General features: G+C 37.3%; 1 protein-coding gene across 1 annotated transcript in view; it reads right to left on the minus strand.

Annotated features, from left to right (window-relative positions):
• Window positions 1-21467, minus strand: part of LOC101871797 (vitellogenin-1-like) — a 42092-nt gene extending 20625 nt beyond the window's left edge. Inside the window, exons 1-19 of the mRNA XM_034063864.1 lie at window positions 21428-21467; window positions 21071-21091; window positions 20695-20846; window positions 18044-18295; window positions 15321-15482; window positions 14489-14640; window positions 11614-11764; window positions 11357-11514; window positions 11080-11245; window positions 9874-9996; window positions 8120-8338; window positions 5833-6050; window positions 5650-5747; window positions 2126-2250; window positions 1938-2039; window positions 1737-1856; window positions 1317-1503; window positions 1125-1218; window positions 838-1023 (exon numbers count right to left, since the gene is read on the minus strand). Coding sequence (XP_033919755.1) covers window positions 838-1023; window positions 1125-1218; window positions 1317-1503; window positions 1737-1856; window positions 1938-2039; window positions 2126-2250; window positions 5650-5747; window positions 5833-6050; window positions 8120-8338; window positions 9874-9996; window positions 11080-11245; window positions 11357-11514; window positions 11614-11764; window positions 14489-14640; window positions 15321-15482; window positions 18044-18295; window positions 20695-20846; window positions 21071-21091; window positions 21428-21467 — 2726 coding nt within the window. The remainder of the gene's footprint in view (window positions 1-837; window positions 1024-1124; window positions 1219-1316; window positions 1504-1736; window positions 1857-1937; window positions 2040-2125; window positions 2251-5649; window positions 5748-5832; window positions 6051-8119; window positions 8339-9873; window positions 9997-11079; window positions 11246-11356; window positions 11515-11613; window positions 11765-14488; window positions 14641-15320; window positions 15483-18043; window positions 18296-20694; window positions 20847-21070; window positions 21092-21427) is intronic.
• Window positions 21468-21692: the final 225 nt, after the last annotated feature.

The raw sequence follows: 21692 nt of genomic DNA on the forward strand, positions 1-21692 counted from the left end.
GGTGGCTAAACTGGGGAACCTGCAGAGCTCCTCTGGGCCAGCAGCCATGAATGCTAATTGCAGCTAGATCAAGCAACTGAGCTCTTTTGTTACGGCTGTATTCCTAAAGCAGAAACTTGTTAACATTTCAGCGGATCGCATAATAGCTGATTTCTGTTGTCAGTGATGCTTTTTCCTTTGTGATGGATTTTCAGCTTGTCTTTCTCAGTATTTTTTCATGTGTATGTGTGAAGGTTTTCTTTGGTCTACTGCTTTGATTCCTTGGACATACTCTTTCTGTTTCCTCCCTCTCTTTGTGCTTGTATTTCCATCTGTTTTCATTTGTTTGGCATCTGGCTACAACAGTTTTCCAGAGTGTATTGTAATTGCATGCACTGATAATGAATCAAGTAAACCTAACAGGTAAGAAAACCAAATGGCAGCCACAGGGAAACAAAGTGAAAACACAAGAAACACAAAATCCTCTCTGCTTCAAGGCATCAAATGCAAATATATGTGGATTATCTGTTATAAATGATAGTATTCAGCTGGCTTATATCTTACTTAATTTCCCCAGTCCAAATATATGCACTGGATTAGAAATTTTATGCCATTTGTGTTTCAGATAGCGTATGGGTCTCAATAACTGAAAAATGTTCCTAAAGAGGATTCTCAGGTGACAGCCACAGGACGTAATGCATATTTGCAAGGAAAGCTTTGGTACATGCCACTTCATTTAAAACAAATAAACTACAACGATCATTGCCAGTTACCTGAGCTGTCATTCAAAGACAAACAACTGTTCTATTTGTAGACTCTGCATTTCTATAAAGAAAGATAATAAGTGCTATGTCTTACCTTAGAGTAATTATGTTAGTCTCATCTTTACATGGTGGAATTTCAATTTTGATATTTTTTTCCTTCATCTGGACAGTGGCAACAACATTCACAGGTACATGAGCATTTATTTTGCTGTGTGCTTCCAGCCCTGCTTGTACTATGTGTGTGTTGATCCCCATCACAAAGGTCATCTCCTTAGCCATGCTGAAAAGGTAGAATGAGGGTAAGATTATATTCAGAGAGCTGTGATTTTTTATGGCCTCTGTCGCTTGGAAACATTCTTTTATTTTATATTAAATATTTACCTTATACTCATTTTGGATCGTAGCCTAATGTTGGCGTTTAGTAAATCAGTCAATCTGAAATCAGATTTTGGAGAAGGTGTAATCTGTGCTTGAACTATTACAGAGAGAAGAAAAAAACAAACCCAAGGTGTTAAAAATCCCTTCCAATCCTGACAAGAATGTTTGTATTGCTCAGGTCTTGAAATCCATTACCATTCCCTGCTACTTTTGTTACGGAAGAGTAATAGAAGCTTGTCTCTGTTGGAAAGCCAGTGCAGGTGGGCACAATACGACGGATCTCAGAGGACAGTAAGGCCTTGGTCCACTGCCTTGCAACACCACTTTGAAGGCTACTGATTATTTTCCTTATTGAAGGGATTTTTTCAGGTCCATACCATGCCTGCAATTACAGTGTTCAAATTGTGAAAATAAGCAGAGCTTGAATATCATGATGCATGTCATTAAATATGCCTCAGAGGAAAGACTGCTAGCAATGATTATAGCTTGACCTTATTAATACTAAAACCAAAACACCCTCTTGAAATAGGAAATTAAAAAAAAGAGTCAGAATTTGTGAAAGCATAAAATTTTAGAGCATTTTATGTGTGGGTAGTGGTGTTTTCAAAGCTATACCTGCAATGCATTTTGAATGGCATTTTTATCAAGTCCACCAAAAAACAGCTCTTGGCCAAACATCTTCAAGTAGCCTGATGCAAAAGGTTTGTCACTGGAGAATGCCTTCCAGTCAGAGAGCTGCATGAGAAGAGGAAGAAAGCCTGATTATTCATAACAGGTAGCAATACCTTAAAGATTCTCCTTTCCTTGAGAATTTACCTTTTTCAAGATTTCCTTGAAGTCATAGTCAGTTTCCCAGTCCCTGTCAGGAGAGTAACCTTTAGCAAATATCTCCTGCAGTCCTTCAACTGTTATTCCAACCTGCAGGAAGAAGTAAAGTGTAAATGCTAACTGGATGATGGTCATTACAAGGGATAAGGGGGCAAACTGCAGGTAGACCCAATTACCTCCAAGGGATCAGCAACTCTCCCTAGGAAATGTGTCCGCAGCTGGGACATTGCCATTGTTGGAATTAAACTGCCTGCATTATTCAATACCAAATATTTAGCTGCCAGTCCACTCATAAGGATCTCTGAAGAGAAATAAGCAGTAAGATACATCACTCTTTTTAAAGCCACAGTACACAGATTGTATTAATTTACTAATTGCATAATTCGACTGATAGAGCACAATATGAGAAAGGCCAGAAAACCCAGCTATAAAACTGATGTTATAAACCAATTATAAACAGAATATTCTGAATTTTTGAACTATTAGTGGGTAAAATTACAAGCCCCCTGCTCATTGCATGGTGGTTATGTTATTTTTCCAATTGCTTCTGCTATGTCTTTTACACCCGTTCAGATTCTGTAACATCAGCTTATGAAATGCTTTTATGAGATATCATTTAGGGCAATTTGACAAAAGGGATTAGAAATTAAAACAGATTTGCCATCCTTTGCTAATCATTTAGGGAAAGTGATATAGATGTCCTACAAGGACAGATGGCGAGGTGTAGATTTGTCTCTCAAATGACTCAGAGGCAATTTAATACATTTAGTTCCAAATTCTGTAACTCCTTAGATGAAATGTGCTAATTGTTGAGTAATTATTAACTATCGAGTGAACCTTGAGTAAACATAGTTTGAGTCTATTTATGTTCTCTATATTAGATTTGTCATCTATAATGTTCTTAGTTACAGATATCATGTGCAGAGGACAGTCACCTATTCTTCCTGATCTTGGCACAGGTCTATACAGTCCTGTTTTCTGAGTTAAAGTAATCCAAAGGCTTTTCTAAGTTTCCATAGGTTTCAAGAGGAACAAGACTGACATGATATGTAGGCATCTCTGTCATGCTTTGTTTCTTCCAGCCCTCCTCTCCTCATCCTACACTAGTTGGAAGACTGGGAAGTATTTTAGGAGTCCCTATGTTAATGTTTTGCTATTCTCATTTTAGACATAGGGCACCAAATACTTATTAAATCCTAGCACCACCAGAAATAAGCTTTGGAAAGCCAGCACAGCCAGAACAATTGCAGAGCCCTGGAAGATCCAGGCCAATAACTTTAGTGCCTGCACAGAAATTATTGATGAATATATTTTAAAATATTATGAGAGAGAGTGAGTCTCTGACCTCTTCACAGAAAAGCAGTGCATAAATTCTTATAAATTATTTAGCCAAAATTTAAAGAAAAGATTATTACTTGGTTCACAAATGGGGGTGCTATGAACATTCATACCCACATTGTTTCTCTATTGCCACTTTCTGGGTTTCAGATAATAGCTCACTTGTGAGTCAACACTTTCTTATTCTCTTCTGAATCCATGCATGCAGATAGGGATCTGGATCATCCTTCACCCTTGTTTACTCCTCATGTTCAGTTGCTTCCCGTCAGATTGCTAGGACTAACTTTGATTTCCAATTTATCATGACAGATTCCAACTTTTCATGTATTTGAGGAATAGTTTGTTGGAAAAGCAATCCACTTAGCCTAGAAGATCTGTATGAACTGGCATTTCAGTAAATTACTTTAACTGTTTTGCTGTATAAAGCTCCTGTGCTAACCAAAGTACTAGGCACTGCCTACCTAAAACATCCATGGTTCAATAACAGCTCTTACAATCAATATACAAGTATTTATGACACCTCCCATGGCATAAGAGAGCAGGGATATTTTCCATACCTTGGGCATTCACACAGCACTAATGCTCATCATAGAACCATACAGTGGTTAGGGTTGGAAAGGGTGTTAAGATCACCTAGTTCCAACCCCCCCTGCCATGGGCAGGGACACCTCTCTCCAGACAATGTCTCTCAATGCAAAATCCAACTGATACAGTCAGATCATATACTGTAACCACTTTACTGTGAGAGTGTGATGGCACCTGGATGTATCTGACTAAATGTCTTGTCCTAGGGAAGGGGGAAAAAGTATCAGTGATCAAAGAAAGCAGTCTTTGGTACCTGTGAACATTAGTACACAGATTTAATTATATGAGTATCTGCATATTGAGAGTCGGATTCCATCATCTGTCCTCACATTAAGCAGAAGCTGAGTCATCCCTTAGATTTCAGTGGCAGTTTGTAGAGCAGGAAGCAGTGGTGACCATGGCTGACAGATGCCATTCACATAGCCCTCTGCCAGCTACCCTCATGCGTATTGCACCCCTCTTTTTCACTGTGTGAAAATCCAGATAGCAAGAATAGGATGAGAAAATGAGTACCTAAAACTAGAAACACACATCTGCCTATTATTGGAAAATGTATTGCACACTGAACACATTTTACATGGTAAAAAAGTGACTATTTATTTGTGCACTGTCTGTCTCCACCTTTGAGGCAGCAAGCATATGTATCATTTATTACTGTGATTGTTGTGGTATGTATTACATTTATTTTTGTTATTGAGCAGTTTAAATGATCATGTAAAAATGATGAAACAGGGGTAGGAAACAATAAGAACTACAGAAATCTTTCAAACAACTCCCTTCCGTCCAAAAAAAAAAAAGCAAAAGAACTTGTACATTTAGCACTGTGGATTTCAGGGGTTTCAGTCTCTTTTTTTCTTGATCACTTTGAAAATAATGTTTACATGTACCAGTGAATAACAAAAACACTAAAAACATCCAGGTCCTCTTAGATAAACAGCATGGGTAAGGAAACTGTGTTTGTAGATACGATCTCCCTAGTCTGCCACCTACATAGGCCAAATCATGGTCATTTACATAGGGGAGTTGCTTGAAAAATCTCTCTTGAGAAAAATAACATATATGGAAAATAGAAATAGCTACAATTTGGCCTAGCAAGAGCTGTCTTCTAATCTGGCCCTCCTGACTACATTTTCATGTGCAACTCCCATTGATGTAACTGATCAGCCTCCAGATCCCATATGCAGATCTGCTCATTCCAGAAAAGAATCCTGGTAGGAAGATGCAAGAAAAATCTTTAGACAATAAGTCTGAGTTAACTGCTTACAGGTGCAATGAGTTGTCACATCTGCAGAGTTTCTTTTTCACTAGGCACTACTGTTAGGGTGAAGAATATTTAGCATCATATTTGAATTCAATAAGAGTTGTAGGTGTTCAGCACTGGTAGAAATTAATTCACTTCAGCAGTAATTTAGGTTCCTTCTGTTTGTTTGGTGCTGAACAATAGTATGAAATTGCTAAGCACCACTGAGATTACAGCATTAGATACAGGAGCATGTGCCTCTCTGGCTAATGAAAATGGAAGGTTAGAGCCCCACAAGTCCTCTGGTAATTTCATGCTGGCAGCGTACAATGCAAAACACATGGGGACATAAACACTCTCCAAATGGAGAGCCTGAGATTGTTATTTATTTTTTTTTTTTTTTTTCATGGAACATGAGAGAATATGGAGGAACAACATGCAGCTAAACAGCTGGCTAGGAGAATTGGGTTCTCATACTGTACAATTTTTTTTTCATTGAAATGTATATATACCTCTACAAAATCTTCTGAATCTTACCTTTAAACATACTAAACCGGAAAACCTTGCTGAACTGATATCCAGATCTGTCAAATTTGGCACTTAATGCTCTGATGGCCATTCTGCAGGCAGAAGCCCTGGAAAAATTCAGTGAGCACATTAACACTTCAATTAGTTTGCAATTAGTTTTTCATCTAAGGAAGGGACCCAGATTTTCCTTACATTGCTTGAAGATCTGGAGCTGTGCTCCTACCCAGGGCCCTCACGTGAGAGTAGATGAAACTTGCCACTTGCATGCTAGGTTCCTTCAGGACAGCATTGGTTAACGTCATCAGTATTGGAAGACCTGGCTTGGTTTCAAGCAAAACCACTGCAGCTAACATTCGGATCCGAGGATGAAGTTTTTGATTCAGGAAAATCTCAAGGGTAATAGCCTGGACCTGAAAATAATAGGTGCACTCAAATTTACAGTGTGTTTGAACATTTTGCTAATAAACATTCCTCACCAGTGAAATTTGGAGTATTTAATTATTATGGCAATACTGTGCCTGGTTGCACAGTCTGAGGGCTGGAAGAAGCACTATGGTAATGTAGTCTGACTTCCTACACAATCAGCCATTGCTGGGTAACATCTACATCAAGATTATTATCTCTTTTTGGGCTATAGCAAAATCTATCTGGAGCATAGCCACCCTAGGTAAAAGAGATTTCATGGACCCATTACACACCTGAGAAGGGGTTTCAGTGATCACTTTTCCCTACCCATAAAGGTGCATCTTATTTCTAATCATTTGATCTCCTGGGGTCACTTCTGTTAAATAATGGAATAAAAATGAAATTAATAAAATCCAGTTTATTACCAGAAATCTCTATGCCAATTAGGAAACTTAAAACTGAAAGTTTATACAACAAATGTAATTTCCACACTACTACTTGTGACCAATATGTTTGACCTCAGCAATACTCAGTATCAAGACTAATTTTGTACCAGAACTTTTGCAGTTTCCAATAGTTGCGCTGAAGCCTTTAACCCCAGCTTCGAAATAGATGTGGATGGTGTAATACTGTGCTGGTAGTCCCTCTGCAAAGTCCTGTCCTGTCTGGGACAGTGCACACCCAGCTCTCTGATGAAAGTCTGATCCAGGAAACTCCCACAAATTTTGGAACCATTCTGATTGATTTTATTGATTTAAATATGTTGATTATCAAACAGCAAGGTAAAAGTGGTAACAAGGATGCAGTACCCTCTTTCTAAATGTTACTACTGTTTCAAATTAAACGTTAAGCAAATAGAAAAGGGAGACTGTGTATCAAGTCTTTTTAATGCAAATAAGGGTGTGTAGCTGGCTGCAAACCAGGCATTAAACTAGTTTTTGAACAATGAAAAATCCAGCCACAGGCATTGACTTTCTCCAGATCAATTTTCTCCAAAGAAAACACATAGAAAATAGAACTAAACAGTGGTCTGGGTCACATGTGGAAAGCCAGGCCAAGGGCAGTCAGAGACACAGGATCGTTTTCAAACACCAAACTGGCTTTTTTTCTTCCCTAGCAAATACTGTAACTCCTACCCTTGCTGTTCTCTCCTCCTCCCACTTTTCCCTGTCTAGCTACTGCACTCTGTTAAATTGTTTCTTTATTCTTTAGCTTAAAAGCATACCCTGGCACACTATTGTGTGTGGATCAATATGTGCACTCAAACTGGGAGTCATATGCAAAAACTGAGTATAATGGAAAAACTGATACAGATTAGTAGCACAATAGTTGATGAAAGCTTTTCTTTTACTTTTTACATTAAGAATAGACTTATGTAAAACAAAAAAAAGTATCAGAAAAAAATATCTTGAAAACACAAGGTTTTCTTTTTGAAGCAGTTTGTTTTAAACTGAAAATGATTGCAAAGTGATGTCTGTGGTGGATGAGTATGCCTGTGTAATCATTGTATGTGATATCTAACCATTACCCTGTTCAGGGACAAAAGTCACATTTAGTAAATGTTCTGCTTATGACTTAAACCCACACAATGTCTGTAAAATTGTAATTAGGATGGAAACCTCTGGTATCTATTTACAGTAAGATTTGGTCTTGAATTACAATTAGATGTGACAGTATTAAATGTCAATTCTCTGAAAACCTTGTTTTGTGGTTCTTTCACACACCAAAGTTGAAGTAACACTAAACACATTTTGGTCAATAATTTAGCTTTCTGACTAACGTCCTTGTAAAATAAATGTTTGCAATGGAAATACTGAGTTGTCTTCAATAATAGGGTAATGAATGTATCATTTTAATGGAATTTTTGTTGCAGTCTGACATACTAGAGATTAATGTCAAAAGGAATAAGACATACTAACTAAGGAATGACTAAGTATTTAAAAAAACCCACAACAACATATTAAAGGTATACTTGAAAAAAATAAAAAAAAAAAAGAAATCTGCTCATCACCCATTATTATCAACCTTGTGTTTGGTTGCCATAGGTGCCAAGGAGGCAGTTTTGTTTCCTTACCATTTTTGGATCTTTCATGCCTATGTTTTTCAGGGCCATTACAGCAGTTGCATGGACCTTGAGTGGCAAATCTGAGGCACCAGCTGCATATCCTGGCAAAAATTTCTTGATGTGCTTGATGCTGGCTGGATGCCCTACATTCCCAAGGGCTTTCAAAGCTAGGGAAATTTCTTCTGTGTTAGACTTGCTCAATGCCTCTCCTGCAAAGCCATGAAGTAGCTGAAAAAATAAAACAGATTTTCTGTTGAATTCAATTCCAGCTCTTATCTATATCCCATCCCCCAGCCTATTCTGAGGTTTTACTCTGATAATTTCAGTTTGTTCAATTCACTTTAAAAATATTTTCAAATTCTTTTTGTCCTCATGAATAGGACATTTTATTCATAGAACAAGCATAGCCAAGAATGCTGCAATGAACAGTTTCTTCATCACTATGCCTTAAAGTTATCAAGTAAGAGCTTTAAAATGAAAAATAATGGCTAGGAGCAAGTTCCCACTGCCTTTTGGGGTGAACTGGGAACCCTGCAATAATGTTGTTTGAATATCTCTTGGCTGAAGACAGATGCAAAATGTAGATACAGCTAAATTAGTCAGACCCTTAAATAAGATTCCTGGATATGGCTAGTGGAGATGCTCTAAACTTCAGCTATGACAACCACTTTTTAGTATGGACTGGTAGCTGGCAACAAAATAAACAGGTCATCTCACAGCCTTTGTTGTAAGCAACTTGATCACACTAATATTCACATGGCAAGATTAGAAGCAGTTGTGTGAAGGCTGACTATAAGAACTGAATCCTGACAGAGAACTGTTTTCAATGTTAACTAATGGCTCTAAAAAAAAGAAACTGAGACATTACAGAATAATTTCAATACAGTTCATATGCTGTAAAGTATCACATTTGAGATCCATTGATGGTGCAGAAACAGTCTATTTGATATTACTAATCAAATGAATTGATATTTGAAATGTATTGAATAAGCCTATACAGTCATTCAGTTTGGGAAAGAATTTCCATTCCTGGAACCAGTCTTTACAGATTTAATTAGCTCAAGAGCATTGGTGGCAATCGTAACACAACAAACACATGTAGGAATGTTGGCCATGCCTCTGTACTACAGGAAAAAAGTCATGGCAGGCACAAACTGCTCTTACTGGGGTTGGTGGACTGACCACTGTCAAAGAAAACACCTATTTCTCTTTTCCTCTCTATCACTGCTGAGTGGCCAACCTCTGTATACCATGATGTGCATCTCTAGAAACAGCAAATGCTGTTTACAACCAATTTAAATTGTTTTCAGGCTTGTTGATTAAAAGCAGTGCAGAACAGGGAGGGTATTACTATTATTTAAAGCTTATAGCCTGTGTGGATGACTGGGCTCTGCTTCTGCCTGAGAAATGGCCGGGCTACATGACTCTGGGCAAAAACATGGGCTTTTGTGTCACTTAGTTTATTTATAGGTATGTATAAGTACCTATATTTAAAGTATTTCAGAACAGTGCCATGCTCTTTCATTACTAATTGGCAGTAAAGCACTCAGAGATACTCAGATAGAAAGTGCTATGAATTATGTGCTTCTTCCTCTCACTCTCTTTCGTGTGTTAATCTAAAGATAAAAATGCTGTAGTTAACCAACTGGGGTTCCTTTCCCCAAAGGAGACACTGTAGTGAAGTGAAATACAGGTTTCTGAATAATGAATAAAGAACTCATGTCTTAATTTTTCTTTTAAAAGATAAATAACAATATGGTTACCTGGAGACATTCAGAGCAGGAGTCTGATGAATAGCACTGTTTGTGACACAGTGACGCATAGCTGAGATAGCAAGCCTTTCCAAGTACAGTACTTGAGCGTGGGCAATGTTTTTTCACAATCAGCTGGGGAGATAGCAGTTGTTCATTACCATCATTAATGAAAAGCAAAAATATTAAAACATATGTTTCTGCCAAATACAAGGTAAACCCAGGCTATTGATATTTTTGTATCAATGGATTTACAGTTAATCGATGGATATTACTATATTTGACAATGCAAACATAAAGTAATTCCAAGTAACATCTGGAAGACTGATCTGCTGCTTTTGTAGTGTTTCAGATTTAAATTTTGCATAGACTTTAATCCAAAGGGAGGAAATCACCCAGTTATGGAATGGAAAAACACACATTATTCAGGAAGCATTCATCGCTATTTTATAATTGCTTCACCTATGGGTACAAAAACCTTGAGGTACATTGTGAATGGACCTCAGTACTTTGGTCAGACAGCAATATTTCATATAAATGTAGGAGCTAACAGGAGGCACCAGCCCACTGCTTCCTTGAGGGGGAAGCAGAGCATTACTGCACTGTAACAGCCAGGCTGTCATGGCTTTTACAGGGAGCAAAACTCTGGTCTGAGATTCACGCTCTCTACCTAGGGTAGGCAGAGATAAGCTCCTGCATCCGAAGATAGAATTAAAACCTGCAGAAGATTGAAAAATTGTAAAAATCTTTGGACTTTCTCCCACGTGGGCCCCATACTGACATAATTCCCTTGATTTTGATAGATCTGCTCTGATTTATACCCATCCTGCTAGGTCAACCAGGACAAATAAACGGATATAACAAATACGTATTTCTTGCTCCCTAGTCTTTGTAGACACTCAGGTAGAACTCAAATCTGATGTAACTATAAAGTACATTTAGACAAAAGGACACTAGACACCACTGTCTGCAGCAATAACTTCTGTCCCTGAGGGGTATTTTTACTCTTTCTTTCCCTTTTCTTTCTGGATTCATTTTATTCCCCTTTGATTTGCATTCTCCTCCCCTTAAGACAGACAGGAAATATACTCCTTTCAACCTAACTAGAGGACATAAAACCTTTATATTTTCAAAGCCTTTGCCATCTTTTCAAAAGAATAAATACAACAGATGCTAAAATCAGTAAAGAGTGACTAGAGAGTGCCTAGGGAATCCTACCGTTGCTTCCTCCATTGTGTCCCTAGTTGGTGTGTTTGAGTGCAGAGCCACCAGCACCGTCTGAGCTGCTTCCCAGTTGGTGAGTTCTTGCCTTTCCATTTTATGCCTCAAGAACCTGAGTGCACGGTGACTGGCAACTGCAGGAATTATATCCAAAATGTAGCGCCTGTAATTGGAAAGGCAAGGACCATTTTCCAGATCTGCATTTAAACATAATCATTCCAGATGGTCTTCAAGAGTTTGTCAGCACCAGAATCACTGCTTGTATTGCTTGTACCTGTACACTGGCTGGCTGGAGAACTGCTTCCACACCGACTCATAATCCTCCTCATTTGCTGCCCGGAAGAGGTGCATGAGCTTGAGGGCTTTTGCTGGTGCATCACTGGGAAGCTGTTCAGACTTGGTCTCTACTAGGTCTTGCAGACTTTCCTCTATCTGCAGGAGGATTAAAATGCAGAAAGTTCACAAATATTGTTTCCCACCTGCACAGATTCCAAGCTCCAACAAAGTTTCCATTCAGCAGCTGAACTTTACCTGGCTTTCCACATTTTTTATTCTGAATAAATGGACAGGAAGCTGAAGTAATTCACTACCAAACTGGTACTGAAGTGACCCACGATCCTGAAATTCTTTTGGTGGGACCTCGGCCGTTTGCTTCTGCACATCAGTCAAAGCAAGTTTCTGCCTGGAATAGAGAAACCCAGGGAGATGTAGGGTACAAATAAAAAATAAATCAGTAATTCTGCCTCGCTGCATTGCAATGCAACTGCAATTTTATCAAAAGGGTTTTATTATAGAGGAAAAAAAAAACAGCTACATTTGGACATAATGCTCAGAACTGTACTCTGAGAAGGTCATCACTTACACAGCAGGGCTCAGATCAGAGCCAGCCTTTGCCTTCCTTTGGGAATAACATGGCTTGAGAATTTAAGGATGAAGAGGGAGGTGAGAAGCTGCTGCCTGAAGATCACAGAGCCGTGTGTTGTGTCTTAAGGAGGGAATTAAGTATTATAGAAAAATAACTGGTGAAAACTTTTTTAGAAATCATCACTTAATCTAAACATTTTAAAAAGTTCATAAATGCTCTTATGTCTCTGTGCCTCCTGGAAGCTTCAAAAAGAATTGAAAATTGTTAGATACAATAAGAAATGTTACAATCTTTTTACTTGCACTATTACAATTCCCTCCCTATTTTTCTTGGCAAGCTGAATGTCCTGGGGACTGCAGAAGATAAAAGGTTCTCATGAAGATTCAAATTGGATTTCCCAAACAAAAAGGGCCAGATAAATTCAGGGTTAGTCTTTCATAAAGTACTTAAGTTTTTGGAAACTTTTCAAGGAGCACAGAACCTTCATCCTTTGTTATTAAGAGTAACTGCAACGAGAGACTGTCTTTGTAAATATTTTCTATCACCTTTACTACATTTTCAGCTAAAGGGATGCATTCTATCCCCCCAGTTATGTTTAAAATAGGTCATTTAGGACACTATAATAAAGTTAGGCGTTTGTACTGAACAACAGAAAACATCCCAAAAGCAATATTACTATACTACACAGTATCTCAGAATCTCTATAGAAAATTGGCATGTTTATTTTGGAATCTCTGTGATGATCTTCTGTACCATTTCTATCCACTCCTTCCATATGGATTGCAGAGAACTGCTGCAGAAAATAGCATATAACTGCTTTTCAGACAAGCCACTGGAATTTGAATAGAAATTGCTACAGAATCAGCAGAGATTTTTTTCTCTCTTGAAATTTTACACAATATTATTGAAAGGGCATTTGGATGAGAAAGTATAACATCAGGTACACTGAGATAGATTTAATTCTCTCTTTCAGAACATGATGAATCTATCATGTCTTCATTTTCATCATTTTGGGAAGATATATATCTACCTAGAATAGATGGGAAAATGTTATACTTCGAAGAGAAGAGTAAATGAATACTAAAGATAGGATTAAAACAGTGAAACAATAGTAAAACCTGTCTTGACTTTGAAAGGTGCTGCAAGAGGTGTATTTTGAAGAAGTCTGAAAAATCAGCTCCAAATGTTTTAAGTGCTTGAAGTTAGATTTCTTTTTTTTTTTTTTTTCCCTCTAAGCACAGAAAGTGCATTGTGGAAATAACTTCTGAAGACTTGGGTGAGATCCACATCTTCCCAACTATCTCATATTTGACCCCTTCTGCTGTGTGATGCAAAAGATCTAGAGAAAATAGGAAAAGTAAAGGTGCTACCCTTTCAGAGAACTTAATACCTGAGGAAAAACAGTCTATGCAGGCTTGCAGGAGAGTTTTAATCAGCAAAAGTCTATTGGCTCTGTACTAATGCTTGCTTACAACAAACTGTAACTGGATAAAAGCACTACAACTGTACCTATCTTCACCTTGATTATATGAGATAGTAAAGCCATTTTCAACTTTACTGTTTCTCTCTTTTTTTTTTTGTTGTTGGTTAGCCAAACTGAACATGCTTATCATATTAATGAAGTTAATCAGTGATTTATTGACACAAACTTTCTGATGCTGCAATTTCCAAAACTGTATATTATACCAATAAGATTCTTGCAGAAGCAATGAAGCAATGCAAGAATACAGCAACTGAAGAGTGGGATAGAGGTATAGCTTCTGTGCAGCGACCTTTATGCAAAAAGCCTCCCTCTTCAAAAGGGCACTCCTGTCTACAGAGTCCATCACTAAAGCAGGTAACTAAAAACTTTTTCAACTGATGTTGATATAGATGAAAAACTTTTTAAACATTGAAAATCTGGAGGCTTGAGATAAAAATGAGCAGTGACATTATTTCTTAGAAAATCATATTCTCATTTTGCCCAAACTTGTTTAAGAAATATGCAAAATTTGCTGCGGAAGAGCAAAAACATTTTACATGCCTTGTACCCAATCTTTCAGCAATAAAACTCAATTTCCTATCAAGAAACAGTTTTGATGGTAGATTTGCAAGCAGTCTGCAGTGCTTAGGAAGTAGATCAGAATCCAAAGTCCTATCTAGGTTTCTTGTGAAAGTCTCTAGGGTCTCTTACTGTATTATTATTTTCCAGGGAATTCTCTTTCAGTAAGTAAGTGTCTTTCAAAGTATTTTACTGCAAATATATTAGTTCACAATTTTTCAGATAGAATTACATTTGTTTTGGCTTTTCTGACGTAAATCAAATATCCGTGCAAAATAAAATAGTCAAACCCTGCCAAGTTTAGCTAATGAAATTTGGATAGTGATGTGCATGTTTCAGATTTACAACTAACAGTGAAGGTTGTTTTTATGAACTGTTTGGGATTTTACGTAATTAAATATTGGCAAACAATAGGCTGTGGAATGGATTTCAGTTATGAAGTTTGACCAGATTACTGAGAATCAGAGTTATCTGGTGAATTTCAGTCATATGTACAGTACCTTGCTTCCACTATAGCATTTCCTCCTGTTATCTCATTGAAGGGTGCAAACTGGTGGATTTCCTCAACATCAGCTTGTGTAATTACAGCTTCATTACGTGTATACTTGATTTTGTAATTATAAGTAGCAGTTGCCTGGGAATTCCTGTTTCTCTTTATAATATAAAAAAGCAAAGAAACAAAGAGAGTCATTGAACATGTAAATTCTGTGACTAGAAGCTTTCAAATCACTCACTTCAATCCATTCATTTTCTAGGGCTGTTTTGTTCATTTGCCATATGAGGGTTTATGTGAATTCTACGTGAACACTTCCATGGGAGAGGTCAGGAATGCTGCATGAGTCTCTCACTTTTACTACTAAGAAGTGTTAGCTTGTTTTTCCTTTCCCCAAACATAAGTAATTGGTTATTCCCTTAAGAAGGAGACATATTTTCTGAGGAGAGCAGCAGTAGAAGCCACACAATTTTTTATTTCAAAGGCAGAATTATATGAAGATGCAGCAGTACCTATCTTGAAGAGCAGAAAATGGACATCATGATTATCTTGTTTACTCAACCGAGTAGGTGAATTAACTCATGCTGATAACTAATGGTTTCCAAGCCATCTATTTTGAGCTAGTTGAAGTGTGCCTGCAGTACATGACAGTTTGCAGCACAGACCTCTGCTGCTCTGTGATCTGATTTTCACATAGAAAGAAAATGTTGATAACTAGATATAGCAGATCTGATTCTTCCCTCGGTTTTAAGTGTTACAAAGCAAGAGATAGTGTGGATGCCAAATGACTGTCTGCATATGAATATAAAATACATTTACATAATACCACTCTAATTTACCTGCTGGCAGGTCTGGCATGGTTGAGTGTATGCTGAACCTGTGAGGAGTTGCACTTTCTCTTCACAACTGTTCAGGTCCTTGGATTTGGTCACATAAACTAGATTCGCTCTCTTGTTTTCCTGAATTGCATACGTTGTGTTACAAATACCTCCAATTCCAGCCTGGTGAAAATGAGAATGTGATCAGAAATGACTGATGAAGCTTTGCATTTCTATGCAAAGCTTCATCTATTCCCCACATCTAATTTCCTGGTTAATTCTGTATTTTCAAAATTCCTAATAAAAATGCGTGCTTTTTTAATTCAGTATATTTTTCAGAAGCAAAATTGAGATCATCATTGCTTTCACCTCTTTTTCACATGTGCAGGTTTCCAGCAAGCCAAATCAGTTTCACTGAGAGAACTAAAATTCTCAAGAATTTTACTGAGACAAGATTTGGAGCCTCAGAAAGGTGAGAAACAGTTGCCAGTTGGAGCTGTTGATTATGAAATAAGATCTCAGGAATATTAATAAAAAGTGCCAAAATAATTTGATCATACAGAATAAAATCTCAACAGCAAAGTATTTTAAGGTTAGAGATGACATTCTACCCTTAAAAGTTGCTTTCATAGGCACTTTATACATGCCTATGGAACAAGCTTTGAAATATCAGATCTGTCACAATATGAACAGCAATAATTAAAAAGAATTTCAGGAAAGCAGAGTTTTGATTGTGGGTTTTCTTTTCATTTTTAGCTCAGATCTTCAATAATATTTCAAGCATATATATTTATAAGAGCTCTTGAATCTCCTCAGTCAATGAAGAGATTTTTGAAGAGGAAAGTATTTGATTGCATTTTAGGAGGAAAGGTTATTTTCATGATTTTTTTTATTGTTATTTATAGCGTAGCCACTCCAGAGAGCAGCTCTGGGCTATGTCAGAACAGCAAAATAGTCATGTGGTGGTTAGGAGGCAAGACATACCCACTTCATCTTTAGCTTAACAGTATTCCTAAAAACACTGTGACTTTGGTAAGAGCTGGAAATAAGAATTGCCCATGCTTTCTGACAGACTGGTACTCTGTGAGTACAGATGTGGGGCTCCTCTGCAGACTGTAGGGTGTGGTAGAGACAGCTAGACTTCAAATAGGAGCTTCCAGCCCACTGGGCTCAGTGGGATGAAGTAGCCTCCTGCCTAGTTTGACTTTCTAGCTGTGTGCAGTTCATGGCTAGTTCAGATATCCTTGCCCTACACCCAGCAGGATGTAATATAGACTTTTCCAGGTAAAGTCCTTTAAACCTCTCTGCATTTCAGATTTTGGGACTAATAATGCTTATCTTCCTTTACAGAGTGACTTGAGATTGTCAAGGAAGGGTGCCAATGCTCATTAATCAGTTGCTGTCTGAGAAGAGCAAAAAAAACTTGGAAATTATTCTAGGAGGTGAAGTCACATATATTGCTTAACAGCAAGAATAGGACATATTGCTAACTGAATTAGAAAGAATGAAGATGTAAAATGAGATATGAGAAAATAGCGCTGCAGAATACACGACACCACCAGCAGGATTTTTATGTGCAACAAACAGCGTGAAAATATTAAATCATGTAGTTCTTTTCCCAGAAACAAATCTACTTACATAAAAATAAATTAAAAAAAATTAAAGTTTCCTGGGTCTGCCTTTTTACTAACATAACATGAAAGTATAATAATTTCAAGTTTTTTGCTGATCTCTAAATCGAATGTAGTCTAATCAATGTAAATATGGTTTTGCAAAAACTAAACACACTGCAATTTCTGTGGTGAATAGTAATAACAGATGATTTACCTTGACTTAGATATTAAAACCTGAAAAACAGTGGAAATTCCTACAGTATCAACTGCAACTGTTAAAGCTATTATAGTAATAATAGAATAATAGAATAGTTAGGGTTGGAAAGGACCTTAAGATCATCTAGTTCCAACCCCCCGGCCATGGGCAGGGACACCTCACACTAAACCATATCACCCAAGGCTTTGTCCAAAGTGGCCTTGAACACTGTCAGGGACGGAGCATTCACAGCCTCCCTGGGCAACCCATTCCAGTGTCTCTCACCCTCACAGTAAAGAATTTCTTCCTTATATCCAATCTAACCCTCTGCTGTTTAAGTTTCAACCCGTTACCCCTTGTCCTGTCACTACAGTCCGTAATGAAGAGTCCCTCCCCAGCACTCCTATAGCCCTCCTTCAGATACTGGAAGGCTGCTATGAGGTCTCCATGTAGCCTTCTGTTCTTCAGGCTGAACAGCCCCAGAAATGTCATAGCATATATACTGTTTTCCTCCTAAAAGAGAAGCTAGAAGAGATTAAAGTATATATGATTGGTAAAAAAGTCAAATTACTGTTATTTTAGCTTTAATCTTGTGCTTCTCATTTAAGTTTGTTTTAATACACTATTTAAATTTTATTTAGGCTTCAGCTTTCACAAAAATTTACTTCCTCTAGAATCACAAGCCAGATTTTCTAAGGGTCTAATGCTGTACATTCATTTACAGAAATACTTTGATCAACCAGATTAAAAATCTGCTATTCAGTCATCCTGTTTATCTACAGCTCCATGAAATCTTGTTCTGTAAGGACAACTTAATCATGATTTTCTAAGCTTAGGTGCTTTTTGTTAGTGAAGAAGCTTATGTCAAGAATGAATTCAGAAAATATAAGAATCAGAAGCAAAAGCAACCACAATGGCTAAAACAAAACACTCACCTCTTGTAAGCTGTATGAATGCTGCATCTTCTTTAGACTTAGCTCCAGCACATTCAGAATTCCTCTGTAGATGTTCAGGGCATCATCCGAGACAGAATCAGGAGCCTTAAGGTTTCCAACATGGCCATTGCTATACTCAAATTTGATGGGAATACTAAGTTCCCCAGTTAATACTTGGGTCAGTTTGAGAGACCGAGAGAATGAACTTGTAGGCCAGACACCATTGTACTCTGCTGCTTCGACTGAGTGAATCTAGAAAAAAGGGGGAAAATAATTCCTCTCTAATTTTTTCAAGCAACTTTTTCAAATGCACACAAGCATCTAGAGCTTTACTCACATCAAAAATACACTATTAAATAACACAGAACATATTCAAAGGGAAAGCTTAAAAGTTATAATTTAACATAGGTAGTTTCAATATGCATATTTCCATATATAAAAGGAGAGTGAGTAATGTGAATGACTGAGATATTTCCACAGTCATTGCACTCTGTTCTGTTTCATAGATAATCCATATTGCCAAAGGTTGACTTGTATGAAGAAATGAGCCAGAGAAGAGGTACATGAAGCAGGTTGCTACCCAAAAGTGGCACGGAAGATCTACAGGAAATTGCAGGAGAAAGTTAATGTTGCATAAGGCATCATTAACTCCTGTTGTGAACTCTGTCGTCTCCCTCACTGGGGTCACAGAGCACAGACAGCAGTCAGAAACTAATAACAACATGGCTGCTGGGCCAGCCAGATAGTTGTAATTAGTTTGAGCAGTGGAGAGGAGATTACAAAAATTGTCCTATATGCATTTTGCTGTGGAGCCAAAGGGTTAGGCACTGGCCCCAACCCCACTTTGTACTTCATATTCCAGCCTCAACCTGGGGCACATTCAAGCAAGCAGAAAGTTGTGCTGAACTATGAATAACTCAAATGATTTCTACCCCATGGGTATAGGGCATGCTTAGCTTAGTTTCTCAGAGGACCCTTCCCTTCTATATATTTTGACAATTTAAAGAGACTTTTCTCTGACACCTCAGGCTGGTTATGTGATGCAAGATGCGGATTAATTTCTCAAAAAGCCACACAAACTAAATCCTCATACAGCAAACCTCTGGAGACTGCACTTTCATATTTATTTTTGTTATTGTTGGTGGAGATCACTGCCAACCCCAGTAACTGAAGCTTACAGAGAAGGATGTTACAGAGCAAATCCCTCATGCTGCCTCTTGGACATGCTTCTGGCATATTGCATATGGGCAGGTTTGGGACTGCTCTGCAATATCAGGACGAGGTAGTTTTCCCCAGCCCTCAGGGCCCAGTCAGGACTTGTGCTGTCTTCTAGGTTTTGAACACAGTTGGCAATTAATACCTGCAGGTTTGCGATGAAAAAATTGTCAGCTGGAAACTGCCCAGGGAACACAGGTTTTTGCCTGGGCTGAATGCAAACTACTAGGCTACAGATGAAAGATTAATTCCCTGAACCATCCCTCTAAATTAATTTAAATATAACAGCAGCAAAATAAACTTTTCCCAGAGCAGAAGGGAATAAATGTATTGTTACATTTACCTTAGAACTTGCCCCAAAATATCTTTTTTTTCCTTTTCTTTTTCTTACCTGAAAATATTTCTGTATTTATTTTTGAAATGTAAACTTTTTCCCAAAAGCACTGGGGAACAGGAGTCAAATGCTTAAGACTTACCCAAGAGCTGTTTCAGTAGGAATGGGGGAGAATGCGGGGTAAGCACAAGGTGGCCTTCTGCCTTCTGTCTGCTGGGGAAGCCTTCTACTCAACAGTGTAGATGTGTGGCTCTTAGTTATTTATTGTTTTGCAAAAAAATCCAGCCACTTGCAAAGGTTATGGAAAAGCAATGTTTCTCATCTATATCTATTAGCATTTGAACTTACAAAAATATCTAGTAACATAAGGCTAATTCAGGCTGGAAGGCTATACATTTGCAAGCATTTATCAGACAGTCACCAGTCTTTTTAATCTGCAGTTTTCAATTTGCCAAATAAAAGCTTTTAAAAAGATCATTTTTCTTCCACATATGCAGAAGACTAAGTGGAGTTTGTGCAAAGCAATTGAGGGATGCATTTCAATACACTCATTAGAAGGACGTATAGGCTTCTGTTAAAGCCAAGTGTTTTTCACATAATCAAAACTCTTAGTAATTACTCAGCATGCAGTAAAAATATACAATTGAGGATAACAAAGAATGTCATTTGGGACCCTGCAGAACAAGAAGCCACCAGATGACATTAATTATGCTAAATATTGAATCACATCCAGCTACTGTCGCATGTTTTATTGCCTTTCATTTGCTGGTTACGAAATCAGTTGATTAAATAATCCTAGGTTGTACAGTTTGGAACAATTTGATTGATCCAGTAATAAATTATTGTGCATCTTAAATTACATTCCATTGTCTCCCTGACCACAAAGCAGAAGAAATCCTTCAAGCCCAAGGCTGGCTTGAGCTGAGAATTACCTGACAAAGTGCAAATAGAATTTAGGGCACTGCATAAAAAATAATAGTGTTAGTTACATTCTCCCTGAGTAAGCACAACACATGATGAAACTTAATTACTTCCCAAAAGCTTAAAAAAAAAGTCAAGTATGAAGAAAATTTTACCTTTCAAATGGAATACATTTTCTTACCCTAATAAGACAAAGTTTTGGCCCAATACCACTGATTTCCACTTTGCTTTTTATTCTTATTCCAGCTCTTGCAAGTCCTTTCTCTGGAAGTCCACTGAGAAGTATGCTTTCGTAATTAAACGAATAAACCTTGTTTTCACTGAAATCGGGTTCTGCAAAGAAATGGTTCCCATAAAACATCATAAAGACAGTACAAAACATATTAAAGTACCTGTATTAGAGCGTATGGAACAAAAAAAAAAGAATTTGTTCATTTTTGTATTGCACCTGAGAAAATTAGCTGTTACAAAATTATATTAAACATTGATATACTTTTCAGATTCTATTTTGAATTTCACTCATTATAATTATATTAGCTGATAGGGAAATTACTTACGGTAATTAAGATGCTGGCTCCCTGAAAGAGAAGTAAAAAAAAAGGAAAAAAAAAAAGAAAGAGTAATGAAATGACAAAGAAAAACAAAACAAAACAAAAAACCCCAAAATGTTAATGTATTTTAGTATGAAAGGCTATATCTCATCTTGTACATAGAGAATAACTCTTTCTAATTAACTTTACTTCTAGTTCAGCACATAGCAAAATGCCTTTTTTCACCTAAACAACAAAAAGTTGTCATAAAGTAATTTTTATATAAAATGTTAAAGTTTGTGTTTGTAAGTGAACCATGTTTAGATTCTGAAACATTTTCCTCAATATATTATTTTAAATTCATCAAGCAGGTAAGTTACTTACCCACCACTGTTAAAACCAGGGCAAATATCAAGCCCCTCATGATGGAGATAAAGTAAAGGAGAACATGCTGGGTTCTCTTTTATAAAGGCATGGGTTATCACATGTTTCTCTTGGCATGTTAGTTTGATAAATAAGTGTATTTTAGAATGCTTACTGATCAATCAAAAATAAACATCTCTGAGGTCATGAATGCTGACAACTTCAGATCACCTCATGCTTTCTACTAAGTTTCTATATGAAATAGAGCTTTCCTTTTCAAAATATC

Source organism: Melopsittacus undulatus, chromosome 6 (assembly GCF_012275295.1).
Source record: "Melopsittacus undulatus isolate bMelUnd1 chromosome 6, bMelUnd1.mat.Z, whole genome shotgun sequence".
Lineage (NCBI taxonomy): Eukaryota > Metazoa > Chordata > Aves > Psittaciformes > Psittaculidae > Melopsittacus > Melopsittacus undulatus.